The 24,967-nt window shown below is 36.5% G+C and overlaps 3 protein-coding genes across 10 annotated transcripts; 2 read left to right on the plus strand and 1 right to left on the minus strand.

Annotated features, from left to right (window-relative positions):
* Positions 1-40: 40 nt before the first annotated feature.
* On the minus strand, positions 41-18,157 carry Grd (gamma-aminobutyric acid type A receptor subunit Grd). 8 transcript variants are annotated; one of them, XM_089468184.1, is made up of 7 exons: positions 18,009-18,157; positions 17,811-17,885; positions 8,681-9,799; positions 5,929-5,996; positions 5,421-5,724; positions 2,523-2,951; positions 41-2,460 (listed from the first exon to the last, which is right to left on the minus strand). In XM_089468184.1, exons 3-7 carry the CDS (start codon positions 9,117-9,119, stop codon positions 1,496-1,498), a joined length of 2,205 nt encoding a protein of 734 aa, XP_089324310.1. In that variant the 5' UTR covers positions 9,120-9,799; positions 17,811-17,885; positions 18,009-18,157; the 3' UTR covers positions 41-1,495. The 8 variants fall into 8 exon arrangements, with proteins under 8 accessions (XP_089324310.1, XP_089324308.1, XP_089324307.1 ...); XM_089468182.1 differs by having other exon boundaries at positions 8,681-9,880; positions 17,802-17,885; XM_089468181.1 differs by having other exon boundaries at positions 8,681-9,880; positions 17,802-17,885; positions 18,001-18,157.
* Positions 18,158-18,718: 561 nt separating this feature from the next.
* On the plus strand, positions 18,719-22,167 carry Ir75c (Ionotropic receptor 75c). Its single transcript, XM_018005261.2, has 6 exons — positions 18,719-18,812; positions 20,059-20,237; positions 20,381-20,731; positions 20,793-20,929; positions 20,993-21,599; positions 21,650-22,167. The coding sequence occupies exons 1-6, from the start codon at positions 18,719-18,721 to the stop codon at positions 22,160-22,162; spliced, it is 1,881 nt and encodes a 626-aa protein (XP_017860750.1). The 3' UTR covers positions 22,163-22,167.
* Positions 22,168-22,357: 190 nt separating this feature from the next.
* Ir75b (Ionotropic receptor 75b) lies at positions 22,358-24,937 on the plus strand. The gene is made up of 7 exons (XM_018005263.2): positions 22,358-22,494; positions 22,550-22,728; positions 23,058-23,399; positions 23,455-23,591; positions 23,648-24,254; positions 24,313-24,590; positions 24,650-24,937. Exons 1-7 carry the CDS (start codon positions 22,407-22,409, stop codon positions 24,867-24,869), a joined length of 1,851 nt encoding a protein of 616 aa, XP_017860752.2. The 5' UTR covers positions 22,358-22,406; the 3' UTR covers positions 24,870-24,937.
* The last annotated feature ends 30 nt before the right edge of the window (positions 24,938-24,967 follow it).

The following is a 24,967-nucleotide window of genomic DNA, read 5'->3' on the forward strand; positions in this document are numbered from 1 at the left end:
TATTCTTTATGCTATAGTATTGTGCATTCATTTTAGCAATAGTTTATGCGTTTGACTTTACGTATTAGTAAGCAACTGTTATTTGCTTTAATACTCATTCATGATGCGTAGCTAGAGACTGGAGTAACTTCCTAACTTGTAATGGAATCCCGTGTTACTGTCATATTTTACTGAAATAACTGAATAAACTGTGTCTTTCGGTTTTTGCATAGACTCAATCTCATAATATCCGAGAAATGTGAGTAACAACTGGCATTCTCTATAGACTGACGAAAATTGTGTATCCGTTCACTTTAGGTAAGTATCAACATGGGAATTATTATATTAGCATTAATTTTACTATATATCGAGACTCATTATAGAGATAGGGTCTTAAAATAAAGGTATAAATGTAGGAACGGCCTTTTGGAGGCGTGGAGAGACGTAAAAAAACAGCATAATTGACAGTTTTATTCCTAGAATCTCAAATAATCTCTCGATTGATCAAAATGATATAGGTATATCATTAAATATATGTATAAGCCCCTTTGGGAAACAAATCAAATCTTCTATAATTTTACAATTAGATAGGTAAACGGAAAATGATAGCTCTTACTGGAATTTAACTGCTTTTGTAACATGAACAAGTATTATGCAGTCGGTTGAGTCCGACTAAGTTCTGTACTTTTTAGTTTGTTCTTTTTATATATCCAGCACATATGTGGAGATCAACAACAAAATCTTAACTAGATAAATGTGAACTAAACAATGCTACAGTCATATATAAATAAACACATACACACATATTTATATATGTATTTATATAAAATACAGCAACGGTCATCAAAATTGTACTGCAATAATAAACTATACAATATTTGTTAATCTTAATATTCGTTACAGTTTTTTTCCGAAATATTGAGCTTATCACTAGGTTTTTCTTCTCCAACATTTCGTGCTCAGTCGCACTATTATTTTGATAACCGCAGCTGTATATATGTATATTAATATACATACAGAAATCTATACATAAATACATATATATACACATGTATATATTATTGAATATTTATAGAACTTATTAGAAATAGCCATTATATTTGTTGTCTAACTAAGCATTTAAAAGCTCCAAGAACTGGCAACTTATAGGCTAACTGTACAAATAATATTGACACTCGAGCTATACATACACATGGCATATACACATATGATCTATATGGCATATGCCCGATGTATATATATTTACAAATTGTAGTCCTGTGATATGTAAGTTTTGCATTGAAATATTTAGCAATTTAGCGCGAAAAGAAATCGTGTAAAGCGTTCATAGTAGTTGGTAGCAAATCAGGTTAAGAGCAAATAACTGAAGCCGAAATTCCCACACATAGATCATATATTCAATGTATATGTATACTTGATAAACATCCTTGCCATTGCCCCTGCTCTAGATCCTCCGCTGCCTCTGTGGAACGCTGATTTCTTTTGAGGACTGTGTCTAAATTGCTAAAAGGTAACATCAGGTGCTCGTCTGCGTGTTGGCCAAGATGCGTGAGCTGCGCGACAGGTAGCCATACCAGTAGAACACATTGATCAGGAAGAACAGCAATGGGAATACGATCCGGGAGGCGCGATCGATTTTCGACACCGAATTGTATTGGGGCGTGCGTTTGCCCTTGCGCCTCGCCTCCATCTCCTCGCGCCTGTAGAAGGACATGCGACGCCGGCCCACATGGGGCGGCGAGCTTTGGCCAGCCGAGGATGCAGCGGCTGCGGCGGCTGCAGCTGCTGCCGAGGTGCAGGGCGCCTCATCGGCACGCAGTTGAGTCTGTTCGTCGTCCTCCTCCTCCTCGTCGGAGCAGGTGGCTTTGCGCGGCGGACGTCGCTGCCGCCGCCGGCAGCCGAGCCATTCCAGGCAGCGCCACAGGCTGAAGCGTCCCAGGCCGTGGCGGCGGTTGCGCGTGGTGCGTCTGGAGTGCAGCATGCCGAGCCGACTGCCGCCCGACGCTGGCATGCTGATGGCGCACATGGAGAGCGGTATGACCTCGTAGATCTTGGACTCGCTGCTGCCGCGAAAATCCGACTGGCCACTGGCGTCCATGTCCGTTTCGGACTCTACCGAATCCGTGTCCAGCTCCTCGATGATGAAGTAGCACTCGCCCGACCCGTATTTGGTAAAGTAATGCACCACTGCGAACTGCAGGATGGTGGCAAAGATGAATCCGAACGAGAGGAACACAAAGAAATCCAAAGCGGTGGGATACGACACCTTGGGCAAATCCGTGCGCGCCTCCAGGCCCAGGAACGTCATCGTCAGCACCGTGGTAATGCCCAGCGAAACGCGATCCGCCGTCGCCTCACGATTCAGCCAGAAGGAGACCCAGCTGAGCACCACGAGCAGGCAGCACGGCCCATAGACCTGGATCAGGAAGTTGCCCATGTGCCGCTGCAGATGGAAGTTCACCATCAGCATGGAGTACTCCGCTGTGGACAGAGATATGAAAGGATTACCAGCTGCAAGCCAGAGCGCTAAACTGACAACTTACATGGATGATGGGTTTCCAGGCTGATGCTCCCGGCCAGATTAGTGACAAGACCCCCGCCGCCGGCAATGCCGCGACCCGAGCCAAATGCGCCTTTGTCTAGCTTCAAGCCCGTGCCGCGGACATGTTGATTTTTGGCTCCCGGCCCAGCGAAAGTTGTCAACACTTTGTTGTTGTTGCTGTTGCTGTTGCTGTGGGTGTGGGTGAGGGTGTTGGTGGTGCTGCTGCTGCTGGGTGGCTGTTTGGTTGACAGCGTGTCCTTGTTATTGTAGCTCTGCGGCATCGGTGCCGCTGCCTTGTAAACAATGTCCGTCAAATTACCCGCCGGACAATCGACCAAATCGAATTGGGACAATTTCATGTCCTCCGCAATGGCAACTGCCGGACGCTCTTTGTTCCAGCGATAAATGACATCCGACGTGGTATAGCCAACTGTGTGTGAAATGTTTGCAAGTGCAATATGTGGGTAAGATTTGCTCTTTTGTTTTTTTTTTTTTTTCTTTTTTCATTTCATATTTTGTCAATTAAAAAATATCTAACCAATAGAGATTGCTGCAGCGGTCTGAGTGGAACCCATGAACGTTTGCAGTTTGTCATTAAATTTTCCAGTTTTTATTATTAAATGTGGTTTGTCTTTTTATATAACTTTTAGAGCTGCTCGTTTATTTCCCAATAATTTCACAAATAGCATTTCCGCTGAATTTATGCTCGAATATTTTGCTTTGTATATGAGAAAATTATTAATGGTTTTTTCTCCTATTTAATGACTTGATATATGTACATATTTTCCAACTATAAATCAATTTTATTTGCTAAGACTTTTTACGGTATAAAATTGACTATCAATAAGAGATAAAAGATTTTTTTGATGTATTAATTTTAAAAAATATCAAGTAAATTGAAGAAGGAAAATTAATATAAATTAATATATTAAAAAATTAATATAAATTATTAAATTAAAAATTTTAACAAAAAAGTTAAATTATTTCAAAGACCAAAAGTTTTTCCAAGAAACTTTTTGCATGATTTGGTCATATGCTTTGTATAATTGTAGATTATTCTTTGTTCGATTTCAGAGTAATAGCACTAATCATAGAAAAAATAGACCTGACACGTAGTGTAAATCGTTTTTAACACTTTTTTTTGTGCATGTGTTTTATGGTTAGTGGTATATTATTTTTGATTCGTAAATTGTTTCTACTAAATTAACTTTATTTCTATTAATTGCACTTATAGAACTTACTCTAGGGTAAATATAGGCATGCCAACGTGGAGAGCGAAACGGAATAAATTACCGAAATCTCTTTGCAAAAATCTTTTACATGCCTCTATATTGGTCTCTTAATTGTAAATGCTATATATAAATTCTCGCTTCATTTTGAGTTCCTCAACTACTTACGACAATAACAGTTCACTGAAAAAGTGAGTGAATAAAGGACCAGACTAGTTAAATCACAGTGCATCATAGTTTCCTCAGTGCCATTCATACAACCAATTTCCCAGAGCAACTCCTACAGCTCCTCCAGCACCCACAGCGCCCACACTTTGCTATCAGCGCACGTGCCAGATATTTTATTTGTTGTTGTTGTTGTCGCCTAGCTGCTGCACAAATTGCCAAACACTGCGGATTGGTTTATATACATATATACAGATATATGTATGTATATGTGTATAAATGTAATTTTCTTTTTTTCGGCTACTTTCCGCTGACTGTCAATATTTTCAGTGACTCGACATCACATCAAATGGGAAATTGTCAACATTAGGTGGCGGGCAATAACAGCAGAGAATTTGGGGCGATAATTGAATCCTCGACTGCATGCAACATTATTCGCAGCAAATCGGAAGCAATAACACCAACTGTAGTCGAAGGTGTCTGTTAATTTAGCCCTGCGATAGCAGTTAACTGCTAACAGCTCGCCTACATTCCGGCCAAATGGAGAAGAGAACCTTTTTAGATTTTCAATTTTGCATGTGTAACAAATAAAATAAAAGAAGCTAGAAAATTGTGTGTTGAAAATACATCAACGTCAGCTTTCGTTTTTTTTTTTTTAGCTTGGCAGGAATAATTGAAATGTCACCTGCATATATTCAGAGGTGTAATAACAAAAGCAGACTGAATATTTAGTTTATATATGGTATAGTATGGCTAGTAGAGCTGAATAAAGTAGCATTAAGAAGCATAGGAAATGACAGAGGCATTAAGCTGCTTAGGACAGGCTCTGGAAATGTTATATCCAGAGAAGAAGAGTTGAGCTGAGCTCGAGCTGAAAATTCTATAGCAAGGCTTATATATTGTGGGCATACATTATATGATAAATACTTGATATTTGTGCTATATATATATGATATAAATATAAATATAATTTTCATATACGATTCTTTTATATTTGAAAGACGAACATATGCAAGAATTCCTAAGCGGGCCATAAGGTACTTAAGAGTTTTTGTTTGCTATGAAGGCTTATGACATAAAATTGATTTAACAACGAATTATGAATTCCCTGACATATCTATAATCTAAACAGCAAAGATTTTAATATTATGATTTCAAGTGAAACCAGATCTGCCTTACCGCATTCGAAAACCCTTTTACTTAAACATTTTTGCCCACAATCGTATTCAATGTCATGATCCCTGCTTGAGCCCTCTACCCATCCACACTCACACACACACACACATACTTGTGCATTATTGTCCTTCCAACAAGTGGTCGTCACGGACATGCCATTAATATGGCTGTCGGAAGGCGCATCAAAGCGCCATAAGCATCAATTATGCATAATTATGCCAGAGCACAGCCATATGCTTAACCTCCTCTCTGCTCCCTCCCCGCCTCTCCCTTCCGCTCCTAAACCGCAGCGCTGTTTAGTGTTTTTATTCAATTCATTTTTCACTTACATGAGCCAAACTTGAGCGGACATTTCTGTATGTCCATGGGAAAATCCGCTAGATTCATGGGACAGCCTGCCTTAATTGTCAGACGACTGGAGTAGAGGACACGGCCATTCTGATAGATGCGCACAAACTTGTTCGGCGTGGTTATCGTGTGCAAATAGCTCTGTTTGCCATTGTAAAAATACGTATCCGGCTTCCAGATGCGCGCCAGCATTGACACTGACAGCGCCAGCGTGTCCTGGGCACCCTCGAAGGCGAGTCGTTTATCCACCCAGGATTGTCGAAAGTAACAGTCCATCGAGTACGTCTGCAAAGGACATAGTCAACGGAATCAGAGCTGAAATGCCGTCTTTTATTGAATGTGGCGAACGCAGCCAGAAGGTGTTCAAGCCATTTGTTCGCTGACTTCAGCTTGACTCTTGACTGGCTGTGCGTGCACAGGACTTTGATGTGAGGGCATTAAGCTTATATATGCTATACGTTAAAGACTTGTAGCTATCATGTAGCTTACCATATCCACTTCTGAGATTGGGCCCATGCTGCGCACCATTATGTCCACTTCAATGGTAGCTGGTGGACCTGCAAATAAATTCAAATAATATTCAAGTTGATTTAATTTTAATTACTTACTATTTTGATATATTCTTATTTAAAACCGTTTTTATTTTGTTTATTGAATACTTTTTTTAATACACATTTCAATTCATTGTTTAATAAAACTAGAGGCATTTTAAACTATTATTTTAAATTAATAATTTTATTCTAATATTGATTAATAATAAAAAAATAAACAAAACATTTAAATTGTATTTTTTATTGAGTTTTGTTTTTAATTTTTTGTTTGTAATTAATATAAATAAGAATAATAAATAAAAAAAAAAAACTCAATAAAAAGTACAATTTAAATGTTTTTTTTTTTAATTATTACTATATATTTTATTTAAATAATTATTTATATTTAGGTATAATAATACAAACCAAAATATATATATTTTTAACTTTAAGGTAATATATTTTTAATTGTTTTTATTTTTATTATTTGAATTTTAATAAATTAAAATAATTAAAATATTTAATAAATAAAAATAAATAAAAAATTAATAATAATAAAAATTTAATCTTTTGTATTTATTTTATTTTATTTTTTTAAGTATTTTTTTTTTCTTAATATATTTTGTTTAGAATATTATTTCAATATAATTTCATTTTATATATTTATATAAAAATACTCCTGATATTTTTATGTACATTCCACACTATTTTTGAGTTACCAACACTAGATTCTCTTTATGGCTTTGCCAACATATTTTCTATAAATATGTTCGACATAATTCCGCTCCATATGAATAATTCATGGAAGAGTCTTTCGCTTGAAACGGAATTTAAATGCTCGCGCTGTGAACAATGACACTTAAGCCGCTTGGCAGACAGTCTCATTGCCACTCCCTCGTATCATCTATCAGCCTTTGCATGTTCATGTATTTTGCGCTAATATGCAGTTTTTCCCCTCTTTATTTTTTGTTTTTTGTTTTTTGTTTTCATGTTTTCCTTTTTTTGCCTATGCGCACAGTTTTTAATGACTTTGGCGTTGAGCTGGGTAAACACGCGTTAGGCAGGATGCATGCCGCGTATCCTTATATCCTGCATGCTCATCGCGTTGCATCGTCGCGCACTTAGCGGCCGAGCCCATTCTTAATGAAGTGTTTAAAACAATGTAATTTGGGCTTAAGTTGCGTAAACGCAAACTTTTGCTGCCTGAGTGGAGTGAAGTGTAGTAGAAGAGAAGGGAAAGGGATGGAAGGGGTGGGTACAGAAGGGAAGTATGGAATGGGAATGCGCGTTAAGCTACATTGAGTGCCATGCCGCAAGGCTTTTAAATTTCGAAAATATTTAAATTTTTATGGTGCAGACCATTTGGAAAATTGAAAAAGCTTATCAATTGAGTGGAGAGCAGGAGGAGAGAGATTTCCAAGCACACAAATAACGGCACAGAAACGCACTGAAATTGTATGTAAATATTTTGTCGATTCTGACACTAACTATTTGCCTAGGGAGCTAGCTGGCTGTCAAGTCTCCATCATCACCATCATCATCATCATCATCATTATCATTATTATTGTCGCCTTGGGCTGTGCTATGCCGTATGTCTCCTGGCAGCGATTTCCGCTTCATTAAACGCTTCCGTTCAAGGGGCAAATCTGCGATGTTGACGCACTTGCATCCTGATTACAGGAAACTGGCAAAAGGGTAAACAGCCAAAAGGTATAAACAAAACTCTAACCACACAACCGGATATAAATGGAGGCCAGGAATTGCCAGGAGAAATGTCATTCGATGCTCAATTGGCGTTTTGTAAATATTTCGTAGATCTAACAAATAAATATTTTGCTAATGGAAGCTGCTAAATTTGTATATATATATATATATATATATATATATATATATATATATATATACAAATTTAGCAGCTTCCATTAGCAAAATATTTATTTGTTAGATCTACGAAATATTTACAATATATATATATATATATTTTTTTTTTTTAAATATTGATGAAAAGAATAAAAAATTTTTTTATTATTATGGATTTATAAAATTTCAAAATAATTGTTATATATTTCTTTAATTATATTTATTTGTAGAAAATAACGAATATAGGAAATAAAAGACTATACTATTTGTTTTTATATTTATTTATTTTGTTAACTTCTTATTTCTTAATTCAGTGTTATTGTCCGATCTTCTATTTAGATGATGATAACGTATCAAGATTTTCTGTCCGTATCAACCGACTGCAATATTTTTATTTCTTAGCAATCTTGATAACAAATAATAAATATAATAAATATATAATAAATTACATTTATTTATTACTTGTGTTCAGTTAACAAAAAGTTATATATAAGTTTTAAAAAATGTATTTTATTTATTTATTTATTTTTTTTTTTTAAATAATAATTTAAGATCGAAATGCCTTTAGTTCAGCGTTTATTTATTATTTAAAATGATATACAAAGACGTAGAGGCTTTCGCATCTAGAAATATAATACGTCTCATTTATAATATACAAAAATTTATGTATTTGTAATATAAATTTAATCTTTGCAGCTTTTATTAATAATAATATTTTTCGACAATTCTATTACATGCTCAATTTTCCGGGTTTTCACAGTTTAGAATTCCCCCTCTCTTTTTACATTTTAAAAACATTTATTAGCTATCTCGCTTTTGCTCTTTTACTACATTTTATTTGGCAAACTTACCACCGAAATCCGGTCGAATGCTATTATCATAGCCACGCAGCAAATTGTCCAGCAATTCAGAGATGTTGGCATGATTGTTGCTCTGGGTTAGCCAGGAGCGCGTCAAGGAGCCGGCACCAATCTCATCGAGGCGATGCGTTTCGCCCCGTCCCTTGATGCTGCCGGCCATGACCCCGGTGCCCAGTTGGCCCAGCATGGACAATTGCCAGGCATTTGTATAAATGCAGCACATTAGGGCAGAGCAGCTAATCAAAAGTTTAAATATGCGCAAGTTTAAACGTTGTCCTTGCGCCAGCCAGGACGAACGACTGCTGCTGCTGCCACAGTAGCCGCTGTCGTCGATGAGGTCAGCCGATGCATGGCCGGATGTTGTTTTTGTTGTTGTTGTTGTTGTTCTAGTTGATGTTGTTGTTGTTGTAGTTGCTTTTCTTGCACACATATTGCAGAGATTTGTTATTGTTGTTGCTGCCGTTGTTGTTGTTGTTGCTGTTGTTGTTGGGTCTATTGTTTAGACGGCTGATGGACAACTGTTCTGGCCTAATCTACACATCCGTTTGGCTAACATTTGTCGCTCCAACTGTGTCCAGCTCCAGCTCCTGTTTATAGTTGTTGCCACTCTGACTACTACTCTGACTACTGCTGCTGCTGCTGCTCCTGCTGCTGCTGCTCCTGCTCCTGCTGCTGCTGCTGACAGTTCTCGTTTTCTAGTTTGTTTGCCAGCCGCTTTTGGTATTTATTTTCATTTATGCACCGGATGTTGCACTCGACACTGGCTGCATTCTGAGCGTTTTTCTTAATTTCACAAGCTTTCTCATCCACTGGCTTGGCTCGCATTAGTTCCGTTTATCTTGGCCAGTATCTTGACTTTTTGGTCTTTGTGTATTTTAGTTCGCTTTGGCGGCTTTTGCGATGAGTTTTATGATTTTAATTGTCTGCACTGGCCGACTGGAAGACTGGCGACTGGTCAAACTGCTCTTGGCAGTTTGATTAACTGCCAGCAGTTTGATTGGTCCAATTAGCCAGGAGCATTCAGTTTTATGCTAAGCAATTAGTTAGTTCTTGCCAGTTAAACTAGTTTTCGTTTATTGTCTGTTTTAAAAATTGAATTTCTTGTCTTCACTGAAATATGAATTCAACAACTTGTGATTGCTCTCACACTTGTCGCACACACGGCGAATACTTTATCTGGTTTTAAAGAATCTAACAATTATTTATTATTATTTGTCACTTATAATCACATGAATTTATTTGATATATTTAAGATAATTTTTTACAACATTTCTTTTTAACAAATATATAGTAAACATATATTCATTGATGTACACAAACAAGAAACGACGTATACGCAATATAATTTGGAAGGGCTAAAAATTAGTTCGCTTATATTTGTTCAACTTGTCGTATTTCAGTCTATTACCTTTTTCCTTTTATATTATTATCTCAATATATTTTGATTGATTCATACCAGCAAAACATGGCGTATCCGTAATATAGTTTGAGAGAGAAGAAAAATTAGTTGGATAATTTTTTTTTTAATTATTTATATTCTTTACATTCTTGAGCTTCTCAAATTGAATGTCTTTGGCTAAATTATATATTTTCAATAATTCCTAATGGCTTCACAGCAGTATAACACGACGTATGCGTAATATTATTCAGAACACATTAAGAGCTAGCTGATCTCTACAACTTGAAGAAGTTTTTTTCTTCCAAACTATTTAAATTTAATATTTTTATTAATATATATTTATGTACATATGATCAACATATTTTGATTGATTCATTCAGGCAACACGCGGCGTATGCGTAATATACAAATGAAACCAGCACACTCGGCACTCGGTGGAAGATTAATGCACATGAAGCTCACGTTGAGCGCACATATTTTTGTAAAGAAAAATATATATTTTTAATATGAATACTATGCACACCCTTAACCTTATTGACGATGAGTTATTAAATCGAATTAACACGCGCAGAGCGCCCAGCCAAGCAGCCCAACCGAGCGGCACCACAAGCCGTTAATGAAAAATCAAATGCCATTAAGCATAAAGACAGGCCAGCCAGTCAGCCAGGCAGCCAGCCAGCCAGTCAGCCGGTCTCTCATTGCATAAGGAGGCATGTCCTTAAATAAGTCCTCATACTTGGCCAATGGCTGGTCGCAGGGCGTCAAGGCGGACACCATTCAGCCATCCATCTAATTATGCAAGACACAATGCGACCCATAAGTTGATTATACGTCTCACCCACTAACCTAATTTGGTAAGTGTGCGTGTTTGAGGTGGCATCAGCCATCAGCCATCAGCCATCAGGCATCAGGTGGCGTTAACTATTTTGTATAGCAAGTGGAGGTTCCATGCAGCTTGCCTTGCATGTTGCCTTGCCTTCAAGTCGGCCATCTGATAGCATCTTATAGCGAGTGCATCTCAGCTCAGCTCAGCTCGGCTCGGCTCGACATCGAGGCCTCGGGTTCTCGTCAATGTTACTTGCCACTTGATTAGGCGCTGTGTTTGCTAATTGGGCAGGCGACCAGCCCAATCTTGGTCTGAGACTCTGGGCTTCTTTAACTACTTACACTACATACAATATGTAGCAAGGAAATCTGCATTATGTTCGCTTGGTTTGCCCAGCACTTGACGGATGTGAAAAATCTGTGAAAGTTCAAACGCTTTCAAGCAGCGCTTGCTATCTAATCTCAGAGCTGAAACTTTTTGTGCATATTATTGACGTTGATATTGAAAATGTTATTGATATTGAAATGTATATCGATGAAGTGCATATTTGAATATTTTTTTTTCTAATTGAAGCAGCGCTTGCTGCTGTTGAAACTTTTGTGCAAATTATGATATTGGAAATGTTATTTGAATTATTGATATGGATGTTGATATTGAATGATTGCTGATTTTTTGAACTTGTTGACTTGTTGAAGCTTACTTAATAAAACCAATTTTCGACTCCCTTTACTCCATTACATTTTTTTTTACAATTAATATTTATTTTGTATATATTTTATTTTAGCTATATAGATATAACTATTTATATCTTATTTATTTATTATTTAATATTTTTTCATTTTATTATAATTATTTTATTTATTTGATAATACAATAAATGTATGTATATGTTTATTAAAATCCATTTCATATTTTATTATTTTGTTAAATATATGCATAATAATTGTTTACTTTTCGCCTTTAATTAACGCGAGACTGGAATACATTAACTACTTGACTGTTGAGTACCCTACTCAAGCCCTTCTCATACTACAATATATATTATTGGCTTTCATCATAAATTAACCAGATGAACATAAATTGTGTGCCGTAATCTGAGCCATACACACACACTCATACACACATACATACACTTTCCCTTTTAATAACAATTTGTTTTATTCTTCGTTTCGGTCGCTTATTCGTCAAACAAATAGCAAACAGCCAACCAACAAGCCAAAGCCCAGGCCCAGGCCCAAGCTCAAGCAAAGGGAAGCAGCCTTTATTTCTAATTTCTTGGTTTGGCTGACGCGCTCGCTTCGCTTCTCGTGTCATCTCGGCGCCTCGCGCCTTGCCCAATGCTTTGTGCCTTTGTTAAACTGGCGAAAGGGTTAAAATGTAGACCCGGCCACAAGCGTAGAGCACAACTTGAGCACGTTCAACGCATTTTCTCATCAACGTCGTCTAAATTGCACTCAATTTTTGAAGGCTACCTCCTCCTCCTCCTCCTACCGCCCACCGTCTATCGCCTCATCACTGGCTCAGCTTCCGCTCTGTACCATTTGCCATTTTCTTTCTGTGCCCTCTGTGCCCAGACTCTATAGAATATGTCGCCTTTTTTTTCGGCTCTGCCAGCTGCATTGTTATCACCAACCGCATGTGTCCTTGCAGGGTATAAATTGAGTTGCAATGCACCAAAGTTCTTGCTTGATGCAGGGATAATTAAATTGAATTTAATATAATATCTGTAATATAATAATACAGATATAATATATTATTTGAAATTTGTATTTCAATGATTATATTTTCTAAACGAAACTAAAATTATATTTTGTTATTTTTTTCATTAAGGAATAAATTTGGTAGTATATACCCAAGAACAATATATAAATAATATTTTTATATTATTTAATAATAATTTCCTTCTATGTTTCAACTTTATAGAGCATTCAAGCTATGATTGAGAAGTTAAAATAATTCCTTTATTATATTATTTTATGTTAAAATTTTATTTTAAAAAATTAGGTTGTCCCAAGATAAGAAATATGAATAATATCTCTCTTTTATTATATTATTTGCAAACTATATTTCAAAAATTAATTTATATTATTTATTATTTTTTGACATTAATCCTATCCAAGAATTATATATATATTCTGTAAATTATTTCTATAAATTAATAATCTATGCTTTCTAATTACCCTTATATATAATTAACAAGAATATTGTTTGATTCAAATTCCTCCCATATTCTAAACTTTAAAGAGTATTCCAGCTATGACTCCACACTTGCATGCCTTTCTAACCATACTTCTAAACATCTGGTGCATATAAACTAATGTATATTATATTTTCTTTCAGCTTTGCCTGTGTGGGTGCAGCAGGTGGTTTCAATAGACCCGAAGCGGAAAACCTTAACCCAAGTCTGAGTCTAACATTATTTTGTGCTCCCTGTGTTCAGCATTCAATCTCAACTTATATGGGCTTATACATATATTTGTATATATGAATGTGTATTTCATATAGAACTCAGTTTTTAGGCTGCGTGCGAAATTGTATTGTCAGTGGCAGCAAAAAGTTGGCCACAAGTTTTCTAGTTAACCTAAGTAGCTTTAAAAAGTGCATTTTAATTAAATGAATGTCAGAAATTTATGCCACAGCCTCTTTTGAATCATTACTGCGGTCCGACTGTTTCAATGAAGTCCAGGCATAAAATAATGCAATTGTAATTATTTCAGAGCAGAACTGCTGCACGTGCTGCCCAGAGCATGGTCAGGATTTCTGGATCACGTTTTACCAACACGCACAGCAGAGCTGAGTGCCTGTGTAGCTGGTATTAGTTGAGCTGAGTTGTTTGCCTTTGCCTTTGCCTTTGCCTTTGCTAAGTGCATTCTCCTGTAGAGAGACGCTCAGATAAAATGCAAAGCTTCAGCCGTTAATGCTCAGCTGAGTTATCAATTGATATGCGAACATGTTTATTGAGCGGAATGATTGACGCGAAAATCCGCTTCAAGTTGGCAGAAAAATCAAGAGAAAATATTTGACAAATTTGCAGAGCTGATGTGGAAGTCAGTAGATTATAAGTGATGTACGCTAGATAATGTATTAAAGCTGTTTTGTATGGCGGAAAGTGTTGAAAAAAATAAATCGAAATAGGATGTTTTTATTAAAATGCAGTGCTCCCCGATCTGGCAAAAAAAGCTCTTCAGGTTGGTGATATTCAATCAAAATTCTCTGTTCTTATTCACGCTACAAGCTTAATTGTTTAAGTTATTAGTGAATCTAATATTAAGTTCTCTTTGTCAATCTTTTTTATAATAAATAAATTAGACGATAGAGCTGGCTATTGTTAAACTCATTTATTAATAAACGTAATAAATGTTTCTAAAAAAGAACAGATAATTTTATTTAGAATATATTACTCTAACTAAATGTTTGTAAAACAGAACAGATAATTTTACATGGAATATATATGCTCTATATATTTGTTTCAAACCATTTATTATTAAATCAAGAGAGTCTAAGATTTACTAAGTAATCAAAATACTTATTCATTTTTCAAAATAAATTTCTTTATAATATTATTTTTATATTTAAAAAATTATTTTTATAATTTTTAAATAGTTTTAGCAGCAGCTAATATCGACCTCTGTCCTCTTATCTGCCATTGTATATAATAGCATCGATTTAAATTTCACAACAATACAATAGAAAGAGAATTGAGCTCACTCATTGTTCCTTATATATATTAGTTTTTCTAGATTTAATTTGCTAAATATCTAGATTCGATTTTAAATTTGCTTGCCGCAAAATCACATAAGAAGTCTGTTTCGTAGTCAAACGCCCTTGACAAGAGCACTCACATCATGTATCAGTTGGTGTTAGGGCATTTGCATTACAATTCACGGAAAGTGGTGAAGAAATAAAGTTGTAAGAGCAAGTGAGTGAATGCTCAGCATGTTCTTGTATATTGCAATAAAGTCGCAGTTAACTGGAAACTTGAGCGGGTTGATTGTGTGGCCAAAATCAGAAGGAAAAAGCCGCGAATTGTAGGTTTAACCAATTATAGTTGTTTGAAGATTGTGTGAATACCTTAAAGTAATTCGCTGTGATAATTTCAAATTACAGTTAATATTTAATTGCGAGCAAAATTTATAATTTATTTATAAAATATTTTTATTTAATGAAATATACTTATTAAATATTTATTTATCTCAAGATAACTTTTCGGTTCACTCTGCTTAGTTAAAATGTCCTCAAGCAGCAATATAAAACTCTAATTCGAATCTATTCTATTCTATTCTAATTCCTTTATGAAATTCCCGTTTTAAAGTTTATTCCTTAACATTTAAATACTTCAATCAAGATTAACAAATTCTTATGTACATACAATAAACCAATCAATCTATCAATTCACTTTTCGATACTTCTTCTAAATACTCTCGAATGTCAAATCCTCAAAATCTTTGCCAAATATCCATTAGGCAATACTCATGTATTATTTTCCAAACATTCAATTTACGGCAATCAAATATCTAAACGACTTTTCAAAGGTAAACAAAAACATTTCAACATTCTTGCACATTTAATGAACACATTTTCCCAAGATCCCCGAGCAGTTGAAGAAGCAGAAGAATGTAACAAATAGATACAAATAGATGCACTGCTGTGGCCAGACACATAATGACACACAAAATGCATGGGAGATGGAGAGAGAGAACGCTTAAGTAAACTTGATGGAAATCCAAATGGGTGGGGGACCATCAACTTGACTTGTGGGTCAACTAACAAATCCCCAAACCAATTCAATAAAAGCTATAGACCAAAGCGTTAAGCTCGACAAACGGACGACCACTGCGGGAGGGCCTTAGGTCACAGGCAACGCAAAATAAAAAATAAAAAATCTGGAAAATTCAATTAATTTAAATGCAGTTTTTGTTAGGCTGCGTTGTGTCGTGCCATACTATGGGTATGATACACTCACTCACACACACACGCACACACATTCTCATAAACAGATTTTTCTTTCTGACAGTAGAATGGGGTAAAAAGCTAAGCGCATCACTTTACAATGTAAATCTCAAGCGTGCGATGCCCATCTCTTTTTTTTCTTCCTTCTTTTTTTATAGTATATATTTTTTTATACTCGAGTCTGCTTTGCATTTGCCTATTCGAGAGCTGTTTTGTAACGCGGCTGTCGAAAAATGTACCGAAAACAAGCAACGTTGCTGCAGTTGGGTGTTATCGACTGCAGAATACTCGTTCACGGCCCAAATGCTGCCATTTGTCACGCCCACAATTATTTATATTATATATATTTATTATATTACAGTCGACTCTCGTTATTTCTGAATCCAAAGGACTCTAAAAATATTTCGAGTTCTCGAGTGTTTCACCAAATCAGTACGAATTACCGCGTCTTAGCAATGATTTTTAGTTCGAATCACTGAGTGATAACTTTGAATTAATGAGAGGTTCGAAATGGCGCAGGTTTGTATATATATTGTATATATATTTATTATAGAGGATTAAATCTCTTGAGTTTCTAGCTTTACAACTGTAGAGAATACATTTTTACATGATTTGCCACGCCCCCATGGGCGTAAGTATATCCATATCTTATCGACTTCTGACTATCAAGCCAAGTATATTCCAAATTTTAACTCTCTAGCATTTAAACTATCATGGTTTCTAAAATACTGGAAAATGCATTTTCTGTTTTACTCCACCCTTAGTGGGTGGATCGGGAAAATCTACGCACTCTATAATTCGACTCAAGTCTCTAATTTTAATAGCGGGGAAATAGTTTGTATACTACACAAACCCAATATACTCATTTCACTTTCCTGAATGAGTATAATAAGTAAAATCAAGAGAAAACTGAGAACTTGGCCAAGAGGAAAAATAAAGTGTCAGAATTCAACAAAAAAAACTATCGTTAGACGGTTTTAAAGGAACTAAATGCAAAATATGTGAATTTTGTTTCATAAAAAATATATACATATATAACACATTCTTTCCAGCATTTTATTACAGCATATAACTAAACTTAAACATTCTATTACAAATTTAAATTGCAGCTTAAGTGCATCTGATCACACTCGTAAATTACAGCAGCCACACGCCCAAAGCCGTGGGGGAAAGCTGAAATCTTTGTTAATGATTTGCCCGGTTGACCAGAATCGCATTAGGTTTCGTTTGCTGCAGCTCACATATATTTTCCCACATATTTACTGACTGAGTTATTATCAGATTTCGAGCTCCCATAATGAGCAATTTTATTTACATTTATTTCTATTTTTTCCGCTGTCTCATTTATTTATTCAGTTTATTTTTTGTGCATTTCATATTTGTGGTTTTTGCATTTAGTGCTGGGGTCCGCGTGCTGGTCGACCGCATTCGCAATTGATTTTTAATGCATTTGGGGTTTGTTTCATAGCTGTAAATAGTTTTAATTGGGCATTTGTCAGAGTTGGTGGCTCAACTGTCTTCAATTTTAAATTAGTATTAGCATTTGGTTTACTTTGACACGCTAATTGGCTGTCGGAAAATGTTGACAAATATGGGAATGCATTTAAAACATTTATTTGCTATTTAAATTTGTAATTCGCTTGCAATGATAAATAGTAAAATTAGCTTATTTAAAACCAATATAATTGCCTTTGGTTCACGTATATTTAGACTGCCTTAATATTACGCATACGCCATGCTCGTCATATTACTTTATAGATTTTCTTTTACATTATGTTTTTCTTATCTTGTTTAAGAAAGCTATATATTTAATAATTTAATTACCGTAAATATTATATATATTTAATTTAAAGAAACTTTCTCAAACACATTACGCATACGCCACATTGCGTTCACAATTTGTTGTGCAATTCGCTTTGATTTCGATTTATTAATACATTACGAACTGCTTCCTTCACTGAGTTTTCCAATTAATTTTTCAATCAAGCACCACTGTCGCTTTTCAATCCACTGCTAATCACCTAAAAGTACACAGCAAATAAACAGATATATATTCAATATATATATCTACATTTTTTATTTGCACCGCCAGCGGCTAAAATACATCAGCCACAACAATCAGTATTGACAACAAACAAGCAAACAGATAACGGAATCCAAGTGGGAAACGAGTCCTTAATGCGCCGCCCGCTTAGTGAGAGAATTGGACACAGAAATACGTCGAGACGCGCCAAGCGCGCAACGCCAACTGAAACGACATTAAAACCCAAGCGTTGGCCAAGATTCAATTGTGCAGCTGAGGATATGCCGACAGCATAAAACACCAACACACTGGCACACTCACACTCACTCACACACAGACACACACACGCCGAGCTGCGGGCCAACACATTCACGGACATGCAAAAGGCGCAAAATCAGTGACGCCCTGCCACAGCGGGCTAAATCATGGCTGAAATCCATTAACACTGCAGCAACGGGAGTAGATGGCACTCGCCATGTCTCTGTGTGTGTGTGTGTGTCTGTATGGGTGGCTTCATTCATAAATGTGACTGGCTTTGCCTACTGTTTACGTTTCAGCTTCTGCGCATGCGCATCGCCAAACACGTGCGTTTTGTTATGACGCGCCAAATATTTGTTTCCACCTGTTGCGATTCTACGGAATGTGGAGCATGACCCCTCTGCCCCCCTCTTGCTGAGCAAGAGTTGGGCTGACAAGCCAATTATTCAATTTTTGTAGACAGCTCAAATTTTTGGGTATAATAGCTTAATTGTAAAATTGACAAGCACTGAATTTTTTGGGCAGCTATAAAAACCTGCCCGAACTGCGCTCCACCAGCCAGTGCAGTTCAAGATGGCCAATTTGGCATTATATAATTTGATTATACACAACTTGCTGCAAAGCAATTTGAACAGTGTACTCATGTTTCACTGTTGGCACCTGCCAGGTAAATGATTATATAAACGTTGATTAATTAATGGAAAAATGGGTGCTTGAGAAATATAAATAATGTATAAATAAATGAATGAGGAACTTAATAATTAAATACATTCTTACGAAACCATTATAATATAAATTAAATATTATATAATTATTATAATAAAAAAAAAATAAATAAATAATGATAATAAAATGTAGATATATATATTGAATATATATCTGTTTATTTGCTGTGTACTTTTAGGTGATTAGCAGTAGATTGAAAAGCGAAAGTGGCGCTAGATTGAAAAAAAAAAAATAATAATAATCTCTTGCATTAAATAAATAATTCTATTCTCGATAAATTGAAATAAAATATTTTATGTTTATTATTATACAAACAGACTAATTTTCATAATAATTTATATGTATATTTAAAATTAATGAAAATTGATTGTTTTATAATAATAAATTAATTAATTCTAGAGAAATTTAAATAAAATACAGTGACGAGCAAAACTGTAACATTAATTCTATGTTGCAAATTCAAGGGTCTGTATTTTTGCTTCTACTCTATGGATGTTTAAGATCTTAATTTTATTTTGTTGGTATGATATTTAGCTGTCTTACCTGAAAATTTGAAATCATTCGGTTAGCTGGAATAATTATAAGAAATAAAAATGTAAAGAAAGTCAAATGTTACAGTTTTGCACCCGGGTCATTTTTCAACAAATATATTTATTAATAATTATCTAAAATTTAATGCATAGCTCTTTTGACGTTTTTTGGCCAATAATGCCATTTGCCATCATTTTTTTGTACCGTCGCACCATTTATGCAAGAATCGCACACCAAATGTCCTTGTTCCTTTCCCATAGCTCTATCATTTCACTTGGAGCCATCCATGATTCGCAGGCTGCGATTTCACATGACTCCACATATTTTCAATGATATTCATGTCTGAAGAATATTCAGGACACTTCAGGGACTTGAGTCCATGTCAAATTATCCAGTTTGGCCAAGTTATACGTGTTCTTTGAGTCATTGCTCTGCATTTTTCAGTAGTAAAATCCATATGTTCACTTAATTTTCCCAAATTCTTCTATAAAGTGATCAGGTATTGCTCATGAAACGTTATTCCATCGATAAAAACCAAGAGTCCAGCACAATCGTTGTTAATTCTCCTCTAAACCAAAAGAGAGCAGCCACCGCGCTTGACAGTTTGCCTTACTGTAATTATATATTATATTTATTATTATTTATATTTTCTACAGCTCTTTTACCATTGGGTCAATTATTCTCTCACAACTTGATATTTTCGCAATACGTAAATCTGAATCAGTCCAACGAGCACCTGGCTAACTTTAGTAAGACATATTTGGATAGTGAATTAAACAAATTGGGCGTGTTTCTAGACTTGAACTGTGAGCAGAGCAATTATATAACTAATCAGGTAAGTTAATATATGATTATATAAAATAAAAAATAAAACGAAATATATATAAACTTATAAAAATTTAATAGTATATTATATATAAATATATAAAAAAAAAAAATATTCAAAAATTTGTTTTTACATACAACAACTACTTACAGTCCAGTCAAGCCCAGCTTTATACGCAAGACTTTCATTGGCTGATCTACGATAAAGCAGGCAATATGAATCGATTTGAGGAACTCTTTGTGCGAGCTAATCTGAGCATCAATGCGGATGTGACCTATGTGAAAGAAGAGCAATACTCCAAACACGAGAGCCTCTTTACACTTTACGATGTGTACAATCCAGGCAGCCAGTTGGGTGGTCAGCTCAATATAACGATAGATCAGAGCATCAAATGCAATCGAACCAAATGTGAGCTCAACCAATATTTGAGTGAATTATACAAACGAACCAGACTGCACCAGCGCATGGACTTGAGCGGAGTTACCTTCAGACAAGTTGCCTTGGTAAGCAGCATTTGGAGAGAGCAACTCAGGCAATGTTTTTAAGCCCACTGATTTGCTGTAGGTGACCGTTAAGCCATTGAGCGTGGGCGAGGAGAAGCTGCTCGAGTTTCTGAATAGCGAAGAGAACGTGCATATGGATTGGCCCTCACGTTTGGGCTATCGCCATAATTTGCACCTACAGGAGCTGCTGAGATTCAAGTAGGTTTCATTGTATGAGTGGGAAATTTAAGTAATTGATGTCCATCTCGCAATCGTCTACAGCTTAACTTACATTTGGCGTAATCTGTGGAGCGTAAATGATACCCAAGGCGGCGCCGTAGGTGTGATGATCGACGGGAATGTCGAACTGTCGACAACGGCATTTGTGCTCTCAAGTCAGCGAATGCGTCACATCTTTCCCACCATGGAAGTTAGCCAATTTCGCTCGATTTGCATTTTTCGCACTCCACACAATGCCGGCATCAAAGCTGGCGTCTTTCTGGAGCCCTTCAAGTTCAGTGTCTGGTTGGTTTTTGTCGTTACACTGATCCTTGCTGGCATATTGCTGTGGCTAACCTTTCGACTGGAGCATCGTTGGATGCAGCACTGTATGCAGTATATACCCTCGCTGTTGAGCAGTTTGTTGATTAGCTTTGGCGCCGCCTGCATTCAGAGCTCTCATCTGATACCCAGCTCGACGGGCGGCCGTCTGGCATTCATAGCACTCATGATGACCTCATTTCTCATGTACAACTATTACACATCGATTGTGGTGTCCACGTTATTGGGCTCGCCGGTTCGCTCCAATATTAAAACCATGCAGCAGCTGGCCGACAGCTCTTTGGATGTGGGCTTCGAAACAATTTCCTTCACTAAAACGTATTTAAATGTAAGTGAAACCCGCTTAAATTGGACTATTCCCAATAAAATTCATTGCAGAGCTCACCACGTGCCGATATCCGAGCTTTGGTTAAGCGCAAGGTGGATGGACATGATCCCAAAAAAATCTGGATGTCAGTCGATGAAGGTGTGCTGCGAGCCCGTGATCAGCCTGGATTCGTTTTCGTCTCGGAAGCCTCAAACCTATACACCTTCATCGAGAAGTACTATTTGCCGCATGAAATATGCGAACTGAATGAAATCATGTTCCGTCCGGAGAGTAATGTCTACATGATGGTGCACAAGAAATCCACTTACAAGGAGCTACTGAAGCAAATCCATGTGCGCATGCTAGAGACGGGCATTATTCAGAAACATAAGCTCTTCTATACCAAGGCCAAGCTGCACTGCTTCGCCAACAATTATGTCATCAATGTGGGCATGGAATATGCAGCGCCGCTCTTTATAGGTCTGCTGCTCTCCTACATTGCCTCAATGATTACCCTAATTCTGGAACTAGGCTGGGCTTACTTCGGCAGACGGCAATCGCAGCGTTTGCCCACTGCGGAATAATTAATAGAAACACATTAAACTTTAACTAGGTAAGTTCATCTAGCGCAATCTGTAAATAATTTATAGCTGCTCAATCAAGTGGTAAGACAGTTCGCATCGCTTATAGACAAGATTTCACGGAGCTGTCAACAACTGTCAGCTGCCTTTTGATAGAAATTTATCAAGTATGCATTATGGAAGCATATAAAAGGCGAATTATTATTAGCTGGCGGCATTATTAGCTAAGCAGTTTGGTTCTAGCGCAATGTTTCTATCTCAATTTATTTTATATTATTTTTTGCATATTGCAAAATTAAATAATATACTATTTTTGCATTGTTGGACAGCTGATTGTGAGTTGACTATTTATATGTTTTAAATAATTATTAATTTAATTATTTCCCGCAGCACTTTTTCACATTGCACAATTAGCCAGCCAGGAAATGCTGTACACTCAGTATATTAACCTTAACCACACAAACACCCTATCGGAGCACTTACAAGATAATCTCATGGAACACAATCTCGTCAAGCTGGGCATTTATCTGGATATTAATTGTCGAAGCAGTGCGTTAGTCTTGTCTATGGTGAGTATTCTCTTGAATAATTATTTTAAATAAAACAAGACCAACAGCATTACTAAATTCTCAGACTTTACCTAACTCTCAATCAAATATTTATGCTTGAAATAAAAGAGACAAAAGAAAAAGAAGGCTCTTTGACTTATTTCCCTTTTGTCTCAGATTCAGTATCTATTATTTCATATATTATATTAAACATATTTTATATTTTACATATTTTATCTTAGATTTGAAAACATCTTAATATAATTGCTTTACATATATTATACACTAATATATTATAAATATTTTATATTACACCTATATTATATTCTCGATTACTTCTCTCTATACAGGCCAACGAGAAACACCTTTTCAAGGGTCGCTATCACTGGCTTATCTACGATCAGGACTTCAACTTAACTGAAGTGCATAAACGATTTGCAGAGACGCAACTATATATTGATACGGAATTGACTTATGTAGAGCCCAATCCAAAACGCGATAGCTTTATACTCTATGATCTGTATAACAAGGGCAAACATCTGGGCGCTAAGTTAAACATGACCGTAGATCGACAAATCAAATGCAATGATCTGCGTTGTGAATTGAGTCGTTATTTGAGCGATCTTCATAAGAGGAATCGTCTGCAGCACCGCCGATATCTGACTGGATTAACCCTAAGGATTAATGCTGTTGTATGTTGTTGCTTTGAAGACCTTTCAGATCACACATATTCACATATTTTTGCAGGTAACTGCCATTCCTGCCAATTCGCCCGAATCGCAGATTAAGGACTTTCTCAGTCGACAAGATGATATCAATAATGATTCATTTGCCAGATTTGGTTTTCAGACGCATCAAGTGTTCAAGGATTTGCTTGATTGCAAGTAAGATTATAAGAAATTATTCATTTAAGCCAAAACCAGAAACGTTCTGTTTGTAGTTATACCTATATATTCCGTGATCGGTGGTCAGATTCAGAACTGACAGGAGGTCTCATAGGAGACATCCGTAACCAAAGCGTGGATATAGGTGCAACTGGATTTCTGTTCTCCAGTCGACGTGCTAAATACTTCAAAATGCTGTCCTGGTATTCGGCCTTTCGCTCCACGTGCATGTTCCTCAATCCCAAATCGTCGGCAGTCGAGCTACGCATTTCGGAGTTTCTGCAGCCCTTCAGTGCGACAGTTTGGTTTATATTTGGCTCTTTGCTGTTGATTGCTGGCCTTTTACTCTGGATGACATTTCGCCTGGAGCGTCGACTAAATCACATAGACATCATACCCTCTCTGCTCACCAGCTGCCTACTGTCGTTTGGCGCCGCTTGTATTCAGGGTGCCTGGCTGCTACCGCGCTCCACAGGCGGTCGCATGGTGTTCTATGCCGTAATGCTGTTATGCTTCCTCTTGTACAACTACTATACTTCGGTTGTGGTATCCACTCTGCTGGGAGATCCACCCAAATCGAACATACGAACGATTCAGCAACTGGCGGATAGCAACCTCGAGGTGTCCGTTCAGCCATTAATATATACCAAAGTCTATATAGAGGTAAGTTTTTGCAATTTACTATTAAATTTATTTATTTATTTATTTTAATTTCTTAAAGACGTCAAGTTATCCCGATGTGCGTAGTCTGCATTTGAATAAGATTTTAAACAGCAAACGCGATAACATCTGGTTGCCCCCGGATGAGGGTGTGCAAATGGTGCGCAACTTTCCCGGATTTGTCTATATTACCGAGGCATCCAGTTCTTATGCATTCGTGCGAAAGCACTTTCTGCCCCACGAGATTTGCGAACTCAATGAAATTCTTCTGCGGGACGAGACAAGTGCTCACACTGCGGTAGCCATAAACTCCAGCTATGCCGAACTGTTTAAACTAAAGTAGGTCATAGTACAAGAGCTATTGGGGGATAATAATGTTAATGTTGAAATATTTCTAGCCATCTTCGCCTGCTGGAGACTGGAGTTCACTTCAAGCACTTTCGATATTGGATTCGCAACAAGCTCCATTGCTACGACAGCAATAGAGGTGTGGTCGTGGGCATGGACTCTGCCGGGCCACTATTTCTACTGCTGATATGTGCCTATATCCTATGTCTGTTCGTTTTGGGTCTAGAAATACTATTCTACAGGCGACAGCAACGAGCTCGCCGTCAATAAGCACTGATGCTATGCAATATCCAGATTCCTGTATGAATAAAATAATCCTTAATTTGATAGCAAACAAAGTTATAACTTATAAATATACATATTTTATT

The sequence above is a fragment of the Drosophila arizonae genome, chromosome 4 (assembly GCF_054131065.1).
Source record: "Drosophila arizonae isolate 15081-1271.41 chromosome 4, UAZ_ARI_1.0, whole genome shotgun sequence".
Taxonomy (NCBI): Eukaryota; Metazoa; Arthropoda; class Insecta; order Diptera; family Drosophilidae; genus Drosophila; species Drosophila arizonae.

Coding starts and splice junctions, on each gene's coding strand:
- Grd (XM_089468184.1), bottom strand. CDS start 9,119: ATGTGTGCAAGAAAAGCAACTACAACAACAACAACATCAACTAGAACA. Junction 5,725..5,928: donor CAATCTCAGAAGTGGATATG/GTAAGCTACATG, acceptor TGTCCTTTGCAG/ACGTACTCGATGGACTGTTA. Junction 2,952..5,420: donor TCCGCTCAAGTTTGGCTCAT/GTAAGTGAAAAA, acceptor TTTCACACACAG/TTGGCTATACCACGTCGGAT.
- Ir75b (XM_018005263.2), top strand. CDS start 22,407: ATGTTTCTATCTCAATTTATTTTATATTATTTTTTGCATATTGCAAAA. Junction 23,592..23,647: donor AAGGATTTGCTTGATTGCAA/GTAAGATTATAA, acceptor TTCTGTTTGTAG/TTATACCTATATATTCCGTG. Junction 24,591..24,649: donor GCCGAACTGTTTAAACTAAA/GTAGGTCATAGT, acceptor AAATATTTCTAG/CCATCTTCGCCTGCTGGAGA.
- Ir75c (XM_018005261.2), top strand. CDS start 18,719: ATGGCCAATTTGGCATTATATAATTTGATTATACACAACTTGCTGCAA. Junction 20,732..20,792: donor CCTTCAGACAAGTTGCCTTG/GTAAGCAGCATT, acceptor GATTTGCTGTAG/GTGACCGTTAAGCCATTGAG. Junction 21,600..21,649: donor TCACTAAAACGTATTTAAAT/GTAAGTGAAACC, acceptor AATTCATTGCAG/AGCTCACCACGTGCCGATAT.